This window comes from Perissodus microlepis, chromosome 6 (assembly GCF_051167445.1).
Source record: "Perissodus microlepis isolate ML-2025 ecotype Zambia chromosome 6, ASM5116744v1, whole genome shotgun sequence".
Taxonomy (NCBI): domain Eukaryota; kingdom Metazoa; phylum Chordata; class Actinopteri; order Cichliformes; family Cichlidae; genus Perissodus; species Perissodus microlepis.
Window position 1 is genome coordinate 33,519,183 of NC_140466.1, and position 18,720 is coordinate 33,537,902.

The 18,720-nt window shown below is 39.3% G+C and overlaps 1 protein-coding gene across 2 annotated transcripts; it reads left to right on the forward strand.

Moving 5' to 3' along the window:
• Positions 1-14,031: 14,031 nt before the first annotated feature.
• Positions 14,032-16,067, forward strand: LOC146386064 (trypsin-like). Of its 2 annotated transcripts, XM_084930055.1 has the most exons (5): positions 14,032-14,328; positions 14,422-14,595; positions 15,090-15,151; positions 15,444-15,586; positions 15,669-16,067. In XM_084930055.1, exons 2-5 carry the CDS (start codon positions 14,426-14,428, stop codon positions 15,825-15,827), a joined length of 534 nt encoding a protein of 177 aa, XP_084786181.1. In that variant the 5' UTR covers positions 14,032-14,328; positions 14,422-14,425; the 3' UTR covers positions 15,828-16,067. The 2 variants fall into 2 exon arrangements, with proteins under 2 accessions (XP_084786181.1, XP_084786180.1); XM_084930054.1 differs by having other exon boundaries at positions 14,032-14,595.
• Positions 16,068-18,720: the final 2,653 nt, after the last annotated feature.

Consider the following 18,720-nt stretch of genomic DNA (forward strand, 5'->3'; position numbering starts at 1 on the left):
TGTCAACATCGATACAAAGGTAAAGTGCAATCCTAGGGTTGTGTGCTGCTTGTGCTACTCGCTTTATGTGGACAAACTGCTTGCTGTCAACATCAATACAAAGATAACAAAAGAAAAGCCTAGTGTAACGTAGTGTTTTATGTTTTTTTTTTTTTCTAGAATGATTCAAATGTTACTATCATTTCCCCAACCCCGCAGGCTCTGCGACCCGTGAAGAACTGAGACTCCTTCTGGTCGGTAAAACAGGATCGGGAAAGAGTGCATCCGGAAACACCATCCTGGGGGATGCGAACGCTTTCAAAGAAGACGTTTCGCCCGAGTCTGTCACCGACGGCTGTCTGAGAAAAGAGGCAGAGGGCGAAGACGGTAGAAATATCGCTGTGATCGACACTCTGGGGCTGTCTTTTGGATGAAATGGTGGATTTCAATGGAGGAAACCACTACACCAACGAGATGTATAAGGCGGCCCAGAAGACTCTCGAAGGAGAAAGGCTGAAGAGGAGAAAGGAGGAAGAATAAAGAAAAAGGGAAGAAGAGGAGAGGATCGAATTGAAGGAGCGGTGTAAATTCTTCCGCCTCGCTTCCCTGGGATTATTTGGCACAGGAGCGTACTTTACATCTTGTGTTCTCATGGGGCTCGTTGGAGCCCTTGGATATTCTCAGTTAAAGACGCCGAGCTTGACGGTTGGGCGTCTTCTTTACTCGTCGATACCGTGAAAACTGCGTAGGTGTATCACCTACTCGACCTAGTGATCAACGAGTACCGCACCGAAGCATGCAACGGGTGCAAGACCAATCACCCCAGCCAGAGACAACACGAGTGTCTGCGAGTCTTGGTGTCAGGGTCCCTGTGCCTACCCGGTCGGCTCAGTATGGCTACATATGTTTTTCATTTTGTTCCTGCTCTCTCCCTTCCTCTCTTTCCCTCCTCCCTCTGCCAGGGCGGAGCTCACCTGTGGGCTTCTGCCCTTGGTCCACGCACCTGGTCGCCATCACGCACCTGTGGCTCGTTACGAGAGTGTTCCAGCTCCTTTATAAGACGGCAGCTCTGTGTTTCTCGTCGCTGGACCGTTGCCGACCCGCATTCCCTGGACCAACCCCTGTGTTTCCTGAGTGATTGAGTGTGCGAGGAGTGGAGTACGTCATCGTGTTTTCTGTGGAGTGTGGAGAGGAGCGTGAGGAGTGGACGGAGTGCGTGTGGACTTTCAGCGTCTTTTCCCTTTGTGTGTGGACCCCCGGAGCCCGGCTTCCCCCTCACCTCTGTAAATAGATCACCTGGTGTGCTGTAATAAAGATTCTTGTGTTTCCCAACTCAGAGCCTGCGCGTGTGTCCGTTCCATCCCGCTGTGACACTTGGAGGATGACTTTTACGCTGAACATTATTACAGCATCAGGAAAAGACTCCTCACGCCGCGTTTCATTCCTTCCATTCAACGTCTCCTGATCATGTATTCACAGCCACCGAGGGCGCTGTACAGCACCGAGCACCTGAAACACGGACAGTTTGTTGATATTGTAATCAAAAATACAGCCCGGGGGGGGAGGGGGGGGCATTTTAAAAACACACCCTCCCTATTGCGCATACCCTAAATGGTATGGCCTTCCAGATTGCCTCAGTTGTATCGTGAGTGTAATTTCAAATAAAATAAAATAAAACTCAGAAGCGTCTGTGTGTTGTATTCTTCTTTTTCTTTTTCTTCTTCTTCTTCTTCTTCTTCTTATTATTATTATTGTTATTATTATTATTATTATCATTATTATTATCATTATTATCATTATTGTGATTATGCTTCATTTTTGTGTACTGGGGTATCAATGACCCCCACGCTGCCGCAGCAGCTTCTGTGCGTGGCCCCCAAGTGCTACGTTTTCTTTCCCGATCCCCTGACAAACCCATTAGAATCGCTTTGGGGCACTCTTCGACCCCAAATGATCATTCTGTTTTTTTTTCATTTTCATTCACCTGTCTCTACTGAGGGTGGGGTACTTTGGGACCCCCGGGGTCTGGGGCTGCCCTGAAGGGGAGCACAAGGGTTAAACATTGAAAATAGTGACATCAAGGGAAAAACATGCAGTGCAGCACTATCAGATGCCAGTGACGGTTGGGCTCAGGGATGAATCAGGTGAGCTGGATTCATGGCTGAATCAAGACATAGATTACCCTGCTGTGGTCAGTGAGGGAAAAACAGTGGGGAAAAAAAAAACGACGTTTCAAATGTGAAGTTCATATTAATACAGGTTTTGTTTCTAGGCAATTGTGCAGATGCAGGCTCTGGGCGGAGCCAGGAGTTTAACAGATTTAACATAATAACTACACTGATTTCATTTCCTAACACAGGATGACAAGACTGGGGCAACGATACTCGAGAGGAGAATTTCTGATACTTTCTGAGATATGATGTCACTAACCTTTTCTTTTAATTTCTAGCTCCAGGTGAATTGACACATGGGAGTGTGTCAAAAAGGGGGAAGATGAGTTTTAACATCAAACAATGGTTTTATGAATATTCTATGACTTTATTTGTGTGTTTAATAATTTAGGTATGGTAAAACTTAAGCTTGTAATGACCCAAAAGTTCCCAGACCTTTTTAGAGAACCAGTGAGAAGTTTAAAGCATGATTTTCATGTTTAAGCATTAATGATTGAAATAAACTGAATAGCGTTTAGAGGATAAAATGCCTGTGTTCATGAGAAGCTGAGTATCGCACTGGAGAGGAAATCGTAGGACGGAAGGCTGAAAGAAACACATGATTTTTGTAAAAAGGTGGCAAAGGTTAGAAGTAAAAATGGTTAATTTGTTTTTGATTTCTTTTACTAAAATAAGTGGTTATTTTTATTTTCATATACGCATTGCAAATGTGCTCATAATGAGTTGGCACTCAGTCTTTAGAAGGTCATAAGCTTCGTTCGGCATGATGGTCCGGACTGATATATTGCAGGTATTAACTTTGAGTGCAGAGGGCTAAATGCAAACACGCTTACACACACATAGATTATGATTAGAATAAGTCCCTGGGCCAGAGAGTCCTGAACATTCTGAATATTCTAAACCAATTTTGAATGACTAGAGGAACAATGAATAACAACATTAGATTATTAAGGCTAGGCAGAGAGGTGTTTTGGTTTTCTGTCTTACAGAGAAAGGAACAGACACCAGACGAGGTCACGGAGATATGAGGATCCTTCGCAGCAGAGATAGACGTGGAGACTGCCGAGACAGCAACTGGGGCCAAGGGTCATGCAGTTTGGGCTCTAGTTAGTCACCTCAAAAGGATGGATCCCATGAACACAGCAATAACCATGAAGGGGTTGGCAAAAAACCAGGAACACCAGACCAACGAGGTTCGAGAGGCTCTTGGTAAAAAGGGGGACACGGCTGTGACCCCAGAATACACAGATCGTTGTTTGAAAATCGGGGCAGAATAATCCCCTGATCTGTGCAACGACTGAAGGGTGGTCTAACCCCTGAGGTCGAAGAAAGAAGAGCAGAGAATCACCCGACTGGAAGACACTGATAGCTGCAGCAATAAAGTAAAGGTTAAAAGCTCCTTGGACAGAGGTTCTAGTCTGAGTATGTTTGAAAGGTACAAGGTGGCACCAAAATGAGGTTGGGGAAACTGGAGCACCAAGATAAAGCTGTGGGAGAACTGGAGAGCGATGGGAGTGTTATCTGTAACTACTGTTGTTGTAATCATAGTTTTTCTTGCATCTGAACTGCGCAATCACAGAGGTCATCCAATATGGTCCACTCGTTAAACGGGGACACAGGGCCTCAGGACTAAGAAGAAGAAATGGACCTCACAAACCTGGATTCTAGGGTGTAAGTGATCTCTTTTAAAAGAGATCAAAGGGGGACTGTGAGATTATTATATTATCTTATGCCACGTTATGCCCCTGATTAATGATTGTGAAATTATTATGTAGTTTTAGTTTGCATTATTCTCCTGAATTAGAAGAAGGTGATAACTATTACATTTGTTAAACTGATTTGTATTACATTAGGCTGCTGATTTATTGTGAATGAATGATATTGTTTTATGATGCGTTATACTGCTGAGGTGTAAGAAATACTGTTTTCAGAGAGTCAGGACCTTGCTTTTTCTGATAATAGAGGAGACAGAGCACATTCCACGGGAGCTTCACTCCCGCCGTTGTTAAAGGTAGACGAAATAGGGAGCCAAGGCCATAAGTCAGGCTTGCTTTTGATTAGAGAGTCCCAAACATGATAGCTTGAACCAAGTTTGAAGAATTAAGAGACCAATTGAGGAGATAAGTGTGGGAGGCGTAGTAGGGAAAGGTGTTTGTTTTTGTCTGATGTCTCAGAGGGTGTTGTCTCATTCCCTGGGCCAGAGGACGGCTAGAGAGGGAACGGTGACCCGGGCCCATGATGCCATTGATGGACATGGAAGCAGCTGAGTGGGTCGAGGAGTGACACAAGCAACGTATGGTGACCTCTTGTGGTCAAGAGGTCAAAAGCGGGAGTGTGGAGATCAGGGAAATATTTTACTGCTACTATTCATAACCATCATCATTACCATTACATTAATTATCATTTCATCAAAGCATTTATTCAATAGATTACACATGTTCTTAGTTAAGATTATTACACCTATCACAGAGAGCGTCTGTGTGGTAAAAGGTTAGAAGCATCAACGGGCGGGGTGAGGCTGAGTGCGTTGGAGGTCGAGACACACACACACAAACAGTAGTTAGACTCATATTTAGGTAAGAGTTCAAATAATAGTTTGCAAAAGCTTGTGATTGCAAAATTGTGTCTGCCTAAGGGACAGTTTGTTCCAGGAGATAAGCGAGAGTTAGAAGATTAATAGGAAGCACCTGGCCTCGAGACGGAGAAGATGTCCTTTTAAATGTGTCAAAAGTCGTCAACAGAACATTTGTGGTTTTGAAACTTATGCATGTGTTGTATCTGCTTGACGCATGAGGGGGCGTCATAAAAGTAAACCCTGATGGTATAAAACAACTGCTTGTGTATCATTGGGCGGAGATCGATGCTGTCTGTGGGCAGTGTTCATCTCCCCACGCGCGTGTTCATTAAAATCATTGTTTGACCGAAGCTCTTCTGGACCATTATTGTTTTGTGCTCACCCTCAATATTTGAACTCGTAACAAACAGCAATAACGGCAAAACATGTAATGGACGTGCTGGTCCACTAGACAACATCATGTTGATGTAATGCTTTGGGTCTCTTATGCAAAGTAAAGAGACTGAAATAAGGTGTCCATGAGTATCAGTTTTCAACATTCAGTATTAAGAGACAAAGACTGTACGGGTTGGGCCAGTCGTCAAGTCCTGGAGCAAAGTAAGCCTGCAAATCAATAAGATGCAAATCAGTTTATACCTTTCATATAATGTTTGAATTTGTTTATTCTGAGTTTTATTGTTCAGTTAGTTTCCACAGTTCATATATCATGTGTAATTTTTCATTAGTTTCAGTGTTTGTTTGTATTTTATTCTATTCTTGATGGTTGTGTTGACAGATTTGTCCAAATTTAAAGCTATAGATGTGAACTTTTGGTTCCTTTATTATTACCTGTATAATTAGTTTCAGTGTTTGTGAAGTGGAGAAGGAGGACCCAAAAGCAGGACTCGTGCGATGGACAGTGCTCTTTATTTACAGTGGAGTAAATAAGACAACACAATAATCCCTTGAGCTCTCTCGACTCCTGTGTCATGTCTTCACCCAAAACTCCATGCTCTCTGCTCCGTGGCTGCTGTCCACCTGTGCTCCACTCTCCTCCTCCTGGTGAAAAAAAACAACAGAGGCAGCCGTCAGGACACCATGCCGCCTAATCAACAAAAAACAGTCCCAGTCTAAATAATCTAAAAGACCAACCACGGCTCCAGTGATGGCAACACACAGTTCTAGTGACCAACCCAGTGGGCGGCACTCGAGACAAAGCAGTTCAGGTGGCCTGCATACATTTAGTATCAGGCTTTACAAAAAAAAGTATCAACTATGTTAGGATCCATGTTGATCATGTGTGATGTGTGTTTACATTTGAAGGTGTTTGTGGATTTGTCACCTCTCTTCAAGGTGTGGTTTGTGTTTGATGCTGAAAGAGATAAAGACTGCTGATTGGCTGAAGTAGGGTTCAATAAAAATTGTTTGGTTGTTGGTTTGGGCACCGCTCAGGTCCACATTAAATAAACTGCTGCTCATGTGTGTTTGTAGGTTCTCAGTCATCCAGGTCATGGTTGTCTAAGGAGCCTGGAAATAAAGTGACTTTACTTCTTTAAGGTTCTGGATGATGTTTAACTTCTGATCCAAGAAGCTTCTTCAGTTGATGTGCTTCCTTTGCTCATTTTCCACCTCTGCACAGTTTCATTTGATGACAATGCAGTGCAGTTCTCCCAAACATACAACAGAGGGCGCTATGCACATTCACTGAAGTGCAGAAAAATACAAGTGGAGGAGGAAACAAAGAGCAGCATCAAGAGAGAAAACTGAAGTGTTCAAAGCGAGTTACTTTAGTCTCTTATTGTAATATTAATCGACATCTAAACATCACGTTGATGCTTCATGTTTGAGTTCCGTGTCCTTTTACTGCTCAGTTGGAAAATATTGATGCAATTTAAAAGAAGAGGAGAAGAGTAATTTCTCTGTACTACTTCAAAAGTAATTTGAAAGCACTGCCTCATATGGAAAATTAATCATGATGAAATCCTGAAACAAATAGTGTTTGTGAATATGAAGAGTTTAGTTTTCATTTTGGTCTTAGAAGTATAAAAATGCAGGACTGAAGACAAGATGGAAATGATGTGTTATGAGAAATAAAACACATATGTCGCTATGTACTATAATTTTATTTTGTTTATTTTTTGTTCTTGTAGGTTTTTTTGCTTTAGTGTAAATTTTGAAAGCACTGCTTTTAGTTTGAAAATTGGATTCAGTGTTTAGAGTTCGGACAATACAATGGACGGTTTCAAGAAATGTATTTTATCAACAAAACTTATTTTGATGGTTACTGTATTTATTTTAATGCCCTCAGTGCAGTGATTGAAAAAAAGTTCATCTGACACCAATGAGCCAACAGCCTCCATGTAAACATTTCCACCCCCAACAATCAACTCAGATTTATGAAGTTTATCATGTTCAGGCCCTGCAGCTGATTGGTGGCATGTCTGATCAGAAAGCCTTTCTGCATCTTCACAGTGTGAGTCTGAGAGTTTCTGAACAACAGGATGAGCTGCTACACACGTGACACCACATTCAAACACACACAAGCTGCAAATCTGACACAATATTTTAGACCAAAGAAAAAGGTTCACAATTTACAGTTAACATGAAGATATTCTAGAGTAGAAACAACACACAGCACACAAGTTTCATGTAGAGATGATTGTTTATTCTGGATGTTATTTTCATTCAGTTATTTTCCATTATTTTGAGCAATTTTCTGATTTATCCAGTTCATGTCAGAACAAACATTCACAGTAACAGCTGGTCCAGTACAGACACGTTCAAAACCAGAACTGATTACACCATAAATCATGTTGTTGTAAATCACTCCACCACCAGAATCACCCCGAGAGAAGAGAAATGTAGTTTGTGCTCCCCAAAATATCTAAAACATACACAGATGATATACAGTAATATTAGCAGTCAACTAACCCCACGTGCATCTACTTGATGTTCTTCCAGACACAGCCTGTTGTTATATGGCACATATGCAGTACACTGAGAGTATCTGGTAGGCTCACAGTCAGCAACACACATGTCTGCACACTGAAGATTAGGTGGTTCATCAGGGACTAGAGAAAAAGGAAAAGAACAAAAGTTATTCATAATCTTTCAAAAGCTAAAATTTTGAGTAGAATGATGTTTTATCTTTTTTTATGTTTCCAAATGATTTTTAAACAAGGAACTTGGCACACAGTATATCTACTCCAAAATTTACAAAAAGAAAAAAACTTGTTCTTCATACAGTATTAAACAAATACATAAATGTAAGTATAAAACAGTCACAGAAACCGAAATCAGATTCTAGCATTAACTGAAATAATCAAACAAAATATGGTCTTACGTGTGTGGCCGGTGGCATTTTAAAACGATATACCTTGCGAAAGTTGTGAAGTGCTGAGGAAAATACTGTGTGTCTGATGGGGTGTTTTTATATAGGTGGACTTGGTTTCAGTTGACCTCTGACATGGAGAGATGAAAAGAGCAGTTTGTAAAGAAAAAAGGTGAAAAACTATGGAGGTTCAGTTAGTCGCTAGGAGGTGTCATTGTTAGATAAAGGAGCAGTTTGTAAAGAAAAAAGGTGGAAACTATGGAACTACAGTTGGGATGTGTGTGCTGGGATGCTCTTGATAAGTATGCAGCTTTTATTGTTTTATGACTTGTTTTGCTGACTGTTGGGGCCCTACCTGTAACCCCCTCTGTCTAATCATCAAGTCTTACTGTTGCAGTGCGTTTGTGTGGCTACTAGACAATTATAGGTTGCATTAAAGGAACATTGGGGGGTCGATACAGTGCTATTGTGGCTAGTTAAGAATATGTGGTTTTTAGAAGTATCACAAGAAAAGTTTATTTCTAAAAAGATACATGTTGTTTGTGGTACTCTGTTTTAAAAACTACTAGCCTCTGTGTCTTTCAGAGCACAAAAGAAAAGTGAAATGCTCCTAAACTAGTTAAAAAGTGCCTTTATATTACTACTGAGGTTGAGGCAGTAACAAAGTTCTTTAAATCATCAGGCAAGAAAATCCAGAAACCTTGGGTTAGCCGTGGCTATCCGGGTCATCTGAGCCCAAATAGCCTCCTTCTCCTCCTCCTGCTTCCCTGCACAGGAAATAATCCAAAGTCCGTTAAATCCAAAAAAGTCACTGAAATAAATGTCTGCTGGGTAAAACACAGTCAGGTTAAAAGCGAGCCGTTTAATGTGGCTGATAAAAGAGTACAAAAACAAAAGGCAGATGCACACAAGAAAGAACCTAACTAGAACTAAACTGGGAAAACTAAATGCAAAGAACAAAACCTTGAACGTTGCAAAAACATAAACATGGAAAATCCGGGAGACATGGAACAACAGACGACCTGACAAAGAATGAACAGAAACACACAGAATAAATACACACAAGGTTGATTAGGGGGAAGTGGAAACACATGGGGAAACAGCTGACACTACTCTGACATAACGAGACAAAGGAAGCAAAGCTGACTACACTGACATAGGACACAGACCTTCAAAGTAAAACAGGAAACATGAGACGCAGACAAGACAATATAAACTTGATAACATAAGACACGCAGCATGAAACACATAAAGGGCAAAGGGAGACTAAAACACAGGGGTAGAAGACACAAGGGGAATCTAAATAAACAAATGAGCTTAGATAACCTAATGAACTTAAAAATAAACCATAAACATAAAAAATAAACTAAAACTTAAAACGCTGGGTCAAAAGACCCAGGATCGTGACAGTGGGAGGTTGAAGCCTATCCCAGCTGCCACAGGGCAAAAGCAGGACAGGCTGCCAGTTTATCACAGGGCTAACACAATATATGTGATAGAAAATCAACTGAAATGTTTGATATTTATTTATAATAATAAGAGAATAACTACTATTTATAATAATATTATAGTTGTTATTATAAAATGTGCTGTTTCTGAGCACATTTCAGACGCTTTTTGAAATTCTGACTTCTCTGAACTCAGTGTAAGGTGTCTGCTACCTCACTGCGGCTGTACCTGGAAGTACTTCTGCTTCTTGTCTTCCCCTAATGCAGCTTTAAAGTATTAAGTATGAAGCAACAGTGCTTCTCTTTGCGCCTCTGAAATCTGTGTTCTCTCTACTGATAAACAAAAGAAACAATGTAAAATGTATTAATAAATCAGTAACAAAAATATAGCGTAGAAGGTAAGTAGAGATTTTCATACCATCTTCAAGCCTAATGCTTTTAAGTCCCACACTCAATGCAGCCTGACTCAAAACCTGATTATAAATGGTTCAGCACAGACAGAGAGGCACAAATGTTTAGTATTAACCTAAGTTACTGATCATTTACAGTATTACAGAGTCTATCAGTCTTTGCATGATGTAAACATTCCTGTAAGTTTCTAGCTGACTCTCAGGTGTCACAGGTGTGCCAGCAGGAAAGTGGGTCAATAAACCTGCATCCTGAAGTTTGTCATGCAGGATTAAAGGAGCCAGACTTTGTTCACACAGGTATAATTTTATTTTACACTGACTCTGGGTAAGTATGAGTATCATACGGTTTAAATGAAGCGCTAGAACTATTAGAAATTTATTATAGATCCATTGAAGCTAATCGGGATATTTACTGTGAATCTGTGGATGCGATTAACCATGTTACTGGTAACTTCATTAACTAGTAACTTAGCAACTTAGTCATAACAGGAGTTAATATTTCTGTCTAGACACCATTTAAATAGTAACCGCTTTACCACAATATAAGCTAACCCTTACACCGTAACTTTAAGCTAGCACCATAAAGACTGTAAAACACGTAGTAATATCTACAAATGCAGCTCAAAGCTCTTATATCAGCACTCGCAGTATTACTCAACACAACCACATTAACATTATTGAGTGCAGTGTTGGGGAGTAATACATGTACAGGTGTTACGTATGTAAAATACAAAATATGAGTAACCACTTCGTCACAGTTACCGTTTAAATAGGTGATAATTAGGATACAGTTACTGAAATAAATGGATTACACAGCAGTCATTTTCTGTTTCATATGTTAGGATATCCCATCTCTAATTTTGGTAATTAAACGCATTGCCGGAAACCCAAATAAAACACGTAATAAGAGGCTCGAATGTACTGTTGATGTTGATGGCGTCAGTTACACAATGGACCCGGAGCCAGCACAACAGAGCCAGCAGCAGGGCAGGAATGCATTTCTTACTTGGAAATTCCAACACCACTTCACATTTAAAGAAGAAAAGGATGAAATCTGACCCTGCAACGCAAACTCTGTTTCCTAGCAACCAAGCTGCTCTCAGCATCAAAGACTCCACCTCCAACCTAAAGAAACATCTGGAAGTAAGTTTGTTTTTAAAAACTAACGTTAGCCTATTGAAACTACCGTCAGTATCTAGGATGTACTACTGCTGTGTGATATTTTTATTATTACTGAAGGCTACTCACCACCAAGCTAATATCAAATCTTATCTTAACATCTTATGTTAACTTATGTTAACATAAGTCTTTGCTCCTCTACAGTAAATATTCAGGGAGATTTGGGCTTAACAGCCAATTAGTAGAGAAAAACAAACAAGAATTTGCAGGATGTGATCGCTACATTCATGTAGTTGTAAAAAGCATGACAATATATTAAGTCTGTGAAGGTTCTCAGTCATCAGGTCATCGTAGTCTAAAGAGCTCGGAAAGAAAAGCGTCTGGACTTCTTTAAGTTGCTTGAAGATGTTCTCGGATGAGAGGTGAAACGTTTTCAAGCAGCTTAAAGAAGTCCAGACGCTTTTCTTTCCGAGCTCTTTAGACTTTTAATATATTAAGTAATTGAAAGTATTCAGAATACGTTACTCACAATGAGTAACTTAATGGGATACGTTACAAACTACAGTTTGGGGCATGTATTCTGTCATTTGTAGTGGAATACATTTTAAAGGTAACTTTCCCAACACTGACTGAGTGATTACTGACACTCGCTGACTTTTTATAGTCACTCTATAAATGCTGTCCATTTAAATCATCTCACTTGTAAACACTGCCGTATCCACCGGAGATCAGTGAGAATGGATTCTGGAGTCTTCCCATCCTCCTGTTAGTGATCCTCCATCTGAATGGATGATAACAACCTTCTGAACTGACTAGCAGGTGTAGAAGGCCCTACTAGCCCATATCTATGGGACTGATCACTGCTGATAAACCCACTAAATGGATGGATAAGAGCTCTGGTTACATTTGGAGTTGGGCCACAGCTCTGCACAGTGGCTGCCAAATGGTCGTCTTCTATTGTGAAATTCAGCACAGCAGAGAAGAAATAGCACATTATGACACAGTATGATGGAAAGGCAAATAAGAAAAGTGTGTAAATTGATAGATTCAACTCATGTTTTACTTTACATTTGGACAGCATGACTGCTCTTCCCTTCCATCAAGTACATTTTTCCATTTCTAGAATCCCTAGAAGCTAGAAACACAAAACAAGGCTACGTCCACACGTACACGGGTACTTTTGAAAATGGAGATTTTTCGTTTTTTAAAAAAATCCTGTCCACAAAAACGAAGGAAAACGCTGCTAGGAACATGCCAAAGCAGCAGATGGCGCTATATTCCTATCCGTGTAGAAATGTTGGCCAATCAGAAGTCAGCCTGGGTGGGAAAGAGTAAACAAAGATGGCGCATAGAAGCAGAACTGAGTCCTATGTGTGGAGGGACAGTAACTGTGTAAGCATTTAAACACTGCAGAGAGTAAAATTAACAGTAATGGTATTTTGCGTAAGTCCGCCATTCTAGAAATTCATTTCACCGAAACAATAACCTGGCGCACAGTGTGACGTTAAAAAATGCGCACACCTTTGACGCTGCGTTTTCTCCGTTTTTCTCGTCCATACGTAAACGCAAAAACTGAGTTTTCAAAAATATCCACCCTGGCTGGAGTTTTTAAAAATCTCCGTTTTCAGTTACCGAAAACGCCGTTTACGTGTGGACGAAAGGTGCAAACGCATAGAAAAATCTGCGTTTTCAAAAATACCCGGGTACGTGTGGACGTAGCCCAAGATACTACTGTTATTATTAAATAGTTTCAATTTGTTTCTTAGTTTATTTGTGATTTAAATTTTCACCTTTCATCTTTATGCTTAGTTTGTTCTGGTTACTTTGAATTTTGTAGCTTTGAGCTTATTTCTCAGACTATCTCCTTTTGTAATTTGTAATTAAAAATAGTTCAGTGAGTTTATTTTCCTCCATTGTCCTGCGTTCTGTGTCACGTCTGTGTTTCTGTTCTTGCACACCAAGTTACTTATTGTGTTAGTCTGTTGTCTCTTGTGGTTTTTATTTTGTTTTACGTCGCTTGTCTCGTTTTCTTATTTAGGTTCAGCTGTCCTCCCAGGTGTCTCCTGTTTGTCCTGAGCTCCTTGTGTATTTACTCCCTCAGTTTGTCTTAATTGGTTGCTGTGTCCTCCCTCTCTGTATTGTTTCCTTCCTCAATGTTTCCCTGGTTTTGCTAGTATCCAGTTTCCCTCCTGCTGCCCTGCCACTGTGTTTTTGTATTTTTTGCTACTGCATTGAAGCTGATCTTTGAGTTCATCCTTTGTCTCCTGAGTTCTGAATTTGGGTCCATATTTGAAATATATTCGAAAAACTAACTCTGTAGGTGCTCACACGCCACTGCACGCTCATGCATGTGTGGGAAAGAAAGAGAAAGAGAGAAATACTGCTACAAGCTAGTTGTGATAAATGGTAGTTTAAATTGTGTCCAGGTAATGAACCATTAAATCTCCTCTTGCACCATCTGAATCTCTCTGCAATCACATCACATAGTATGCATATTTTAATTTATACAGCCAAATATCACAAATCCGACCTTAAGGTCTTTGCCACCTGGACACATCACCAACCGCTCTGAAGAAGCTTAGAGTGGATTTGGAAATAGACACCTGAGGTGAAAGAATTCAATTGATTAAAGTTGTGCTATTATTAAAAAGGTAACAATATCAAGATATGATCCAGGAGGATGTGAAACAACTTCTTAGGTTATGTACTTATTGATTTTCAGTAATTAACAATGAATATTTTTATTTTACAACCATGCAAACATGACTGATTAACCTGCATGGGGAAAAACTGAATATTGAGTATTAACAACTAAGAGTGCAATAAGTGACCACTAAAAGAGGCCCACACAAAAAGTTTTAAGGCTGTAAGACAGCTGTATGTCACAGAACAATGAACTTCATTTTGAGCTTACTCAGAATCAAATAGCATTTCATATCTTTGTTCACTAAGGCAGGAAAACAGCCTCAAGGTTTTTGTAAATTTTTCAGAATGTCTGAATTTTATTAGTACATTTTTCTAGCCATGTTGCTGGTTACAACCATAATAACTGGCTCCTGGCTGAGACAATATGTTGTTCAGGTGGTAAGCCAACAATCTGTAAGTATATTACTCTTCTCTCAGGTTTCACAGTGTGCACAGAGGTGGATTTGCACAAGAGAATCTTTCACGACCATAGCTGTGAGAAAAATGATCGTCTGTATCACGTAAAAATAACTGCAACTAATGAAACACATGATTCTCTTTGTGGCGGCTCTCTGATCCACAGCGAGTGGGTTCTAACTGCAGCTCACTGCTGGAAAGATCAACCTGGATGGTGAGAAATGACTGTTTCACATATTTTAAAAAAACAGTCCAGAGACAAAAATCATTACTGGTATTTTGTTCTTTTACCATTTCCATTGTTTAGGACTATGTCTGCATATGTAGGAATTCATCCAGGTCCAGGAAGAATGGTGACAATTACTGATCACAAAATCTTTGAGGACCAAACAGGAAAACATGACATCATGCTTCTGAAAATCGACCCACCAGAGAATAAGATTAAGCCTGTTGACTTACCTAAATGTACACGTTGCAAAAAGTGAGTTTTGAGTAACTTTTTAAGTGTAAAGTTTGAATTCTGGAAGTCCTTAATATGTTGACATAATATGTATTTTTCTTGTTTAGTTGGTTGGTTTTTTAAACATCCAGGAAGAGCAAAAAAATGTAGCAACATCTGTAGTCTATGAACAAAATGACATCATGCTTTTGAAGTTACAAACCCCCATTAGTGACTGCAGAGCTTCTTTATTAACAATAATGTAACTAAGACTTGAATATTGAGCAAAGGGTTCTGGTTTTGATTTTAGGTACCTGCTTAGGAGGTACATCCATGATCTATAATAACTGACAATAAAACACGAGCATGAGGAAATGGAAGGAAATGTAATGTTTTAATAAAATGTTTGAATCTGCAAAGTTAGATTAGCTGACTTAGAGTGAACTGGAAATACCCAGCCTGCAGACTCCATTCAGATGATTTATTTTGTGCTCACAAAACATGGATATGTACTATTTTTTTTATTTTATTTGTAGGCTGCGTGTCATTCAGATTGCAGGCTTTGGTGGTTATACAGTCAATGCAACCTACCACAAACGTAAGACCAGTATTGTTTTGATTACTTCACAATTTTCTAGTTTATATAATATTTTAATTTTTCTTGTGTGCCTGTTATAGTTACATTTTCATTTTATTTGAAAACTGTGATGACATAAAGTATTTATTTCTTTTTTTTGTGGATATACTGTCAATTTCCCTCCTTTTTAAATGCTGCTCAGCTTCTTTTAAAGAACACATTTTGTTCCAGAAATGAGGCAAAGCATGTTTCATGTCTGATTTCCTTGCATGAAACACGCAGTAGCTTTTGTTTTTTACATTTTTTTCTCTAGTCCCTGGTACACCGCCTCATCTCCAGTGTGCAAAGATGCATGTTGTTGAGTGTGAGCTTAACCTCCATCCATGTAATTCAGCATTCTTATGGCCAAATGGAAACACGATGTGTTACAAAGAACCTCGAGTGGACACATGTCAGGTGAGTTGCCATGCTGCCAACATTTTATCTGTATCATTATCAGATGTTTTGGAACAAACATAATTTATGTTTTCTCTCTCAGGGTGATTCTGGTGGTGGAGTGATAGCCAAAAACAACAAGATTCATGGTGTGCTTGTTGGTGGTTATGAACGTGCCAGTACCGGACCTGCTACTTCTCTGAAGGTCTGCTCTTACATTGGTTGGATAAATCAAGTCATTACACGGAGTAATGGAAAATAATAAAATTAAAATAACATTCAAAATAAACAGTCCTCAATGCAAGAAGCTGCTTCGGTGTGAATTGTTTCTACATGTGAACTTTCGATTGTTAAAATATAAATATGTCATGTGTGTTTTCAATGTAGTTTCAGGCGTCAAGTAGATCATTCAGTTGTTCAGAAACTGTGATGTTTGCATTGAGGTTGTTGGGTCATTTTTTCCAGATGATATTAAGTACAATTACTACAGTACAGCATTTAAGTACAAATGTGAGGAATTTGTACTTTATTTTATTTCATTTGGTCTTTCCATCACATTTGTGGCTTCTTCTCCACTGCTTCTAAGTGGAAATTGGCACATTTAACTTCACTACAAATATCTGACATCTTTACTTGTTATTTTACAGATGACAACCTCTGAGGCCGTCGCAGAGCAGCTGTATTTGTACTGACATTAGATTACACACAGGTGCACTCTGTTTAGTCATTAGCACTCATCAGGCAATGTCTATGGGCAACTGACTGCACTCAGACCAAAGGGGGCTGAATAATTACCCACACCCCACTTTGCAGTTATTTATTTGTAAAAAATGTTTGGAATCATGTATGATTTTCGTTCCACTTCTCACGTGTGCACCACTTTGTGTTGGTCTTTCACGTGCAATAATAAAATTGATTCATGTTTGTGGCTGTAATGTGACAAAATGTGGGAAAGTTCAAGGGGGCCGAATACTTTTGCAAGCCACTTTATATGTGCTGTGTTCCTCCATCTTTCTCCCTCTCTGTCATCCCCTCTCAGTCTTTGTGCAGTCACCCAAAGGTTAATTATAAAAGTATATCAGAGTTTACAACCGAATAAAAGGCATAAACTGGTCCATATCAGTTTGCTGCTGCTGGTGAGGGCGTTACTTGGATCTTGAAGCATACAGGGCTTACAACAGCCCTGAAATCTTTTGAATTTTCACTCAATAACAGCACCTTTTAAAGTTATTTGTTTTTATTTATTTAAACGTATAGTAAAATTAATATAAAGTGGTAAATGTTATGCACTACCTAAAGTTTGAAGTCACAGAATGATACTACTTAGTGCAGTTTTTAATCATTACCAGTCTTCATCTTAGAGCTTGTGCTCTTATTGTGCCATGATGTCTCCTTTTAAACTGTGTGGATGTTCACCTCTTCTTCATCCTTCCTGTTCCTTTCACCAAACTGCTCACTCTTGTTCTCCTCTGATCTCACTTCCTGTTCTGGTTATAAGAAGAATGCAGTCAGCATGTGTCAAAGACACTATAGCTTTTATCACTCTTGTCCAGCATAATAATTGTCATGTAACTGCAAGAAGACTTAATGAAACTGAAACAATGCACCCTAACACAGGCATTTGAACTGTACACTGATGAGTACATGAAGTGTACCTCTACCTCTACAGCTGAAAAGAGTTTGCCTCTATAATTTCTGGATCTACTGATTTGTTTCTGATGTATCTCTTCTTTTATTTAGCCTGTATTATGTACAGAAAGATGATGAAATCCTCTTTATTTGAGAAAGTGTCCTTAAACTATTTTTCCTGCTTCTTACTGAGTTTCCAAGCTACCTCTTTGTTAAGTGAATAAACTATTTGAACAAGAAAGATATCATGGCATTTATGATGATACTCTGTGTGTGTGTGTGTGTGTGTGTGTGTGTGTGTGTGCTCAGCAGAGGGGAGGTCAAGACAGGAGCTCGCTGAGTTGACCTGGTACATCAAGTTTGGATTTCCCCAGTTGTTGGTAAACATAAAAGATTTGAACTTAAAAGATTTTGAGTTCATGCACACTGGAAAAAAAATTCTCTTCATCACAATCATTTGTTTAAAAATATGGCTATTTTACTGATCTATGGTTATTATTAAAGAGGAAGGAAAGAAGAAGAGGAAGCCTGAGCCCAGGTTCTGTCCATTTTCATAACAAGTGACAGCACAGACATCTGAGCTTTTTCCTCATAAAGATTGTGATGTGAAGCATCAGCAGGTAAAGTGTCGTTAAAGTGTCACTTCAATAATGCTGCTGGGAGAAAGAAGTGTTGACACATACTAGTTTTGAATAAAAGGCTTAAAACACAAACAGTCTAATACTGGGTGTTGCTTTTAAGCTTAAAGAATATAATAAGTTCTAAGACAATTCAGTTTACTTCTTACTGTCCATGTTGTGTTGTGGTATTTACTTTATCATGAATGCACGCTACTTTGTTCTAGCGACTGTAAAAAATAATTTGTATTCATGAAATAAACTAAACTTTCACAGTCTGCATCTTCCACAGTTTTCATGCTTTTGTTCGCTCCAAATTTGACACAAACATCAGACAACCAGAGTTAACTAACTATGTGAAGCAATCACAGACACTGTAATGGCTGATTTTTCTAATAAACACAATCAGGTTAACATCAAGGTTTAACATTGAAGGAGATTTGTTCCATAGTCACAGTTATGCTTGTATTTCCTTTACTTACATCCAACACTACTATGTTCTGTTTCAATCCAGGTGCTGGCAGTTTATCCTTTGTTGTTTGGACAAATAAGCTTAAAGCTAAACCTTCAAGTTTTTGATGGGAAATTTTGTTAAACCATTGCTCAACTTATGTCTGCATGAGAGCAGATAATTATGATGTACTTGTAAAAAGACTTGATAAGCAGGTCACAGCTGAATCAAGGGGTAATAAAAATAAGACCACGCGGTCTCAGCATGACTACACATGCAGTGAGTTATCGCACACATTTGAAAGACTCATTGTGTAACTCAGGATGTGACCCCTTATAAAGGAGACAGAGAAGTTCTGTTGTTCAGTCAAGTAAAACCTGGTGAAAGCGCAATTCTAAGACTCTGGTCGTTGCTTAAGTGTATAGATAAAAAATCTTTTTTTCATACATTCTTTTCTT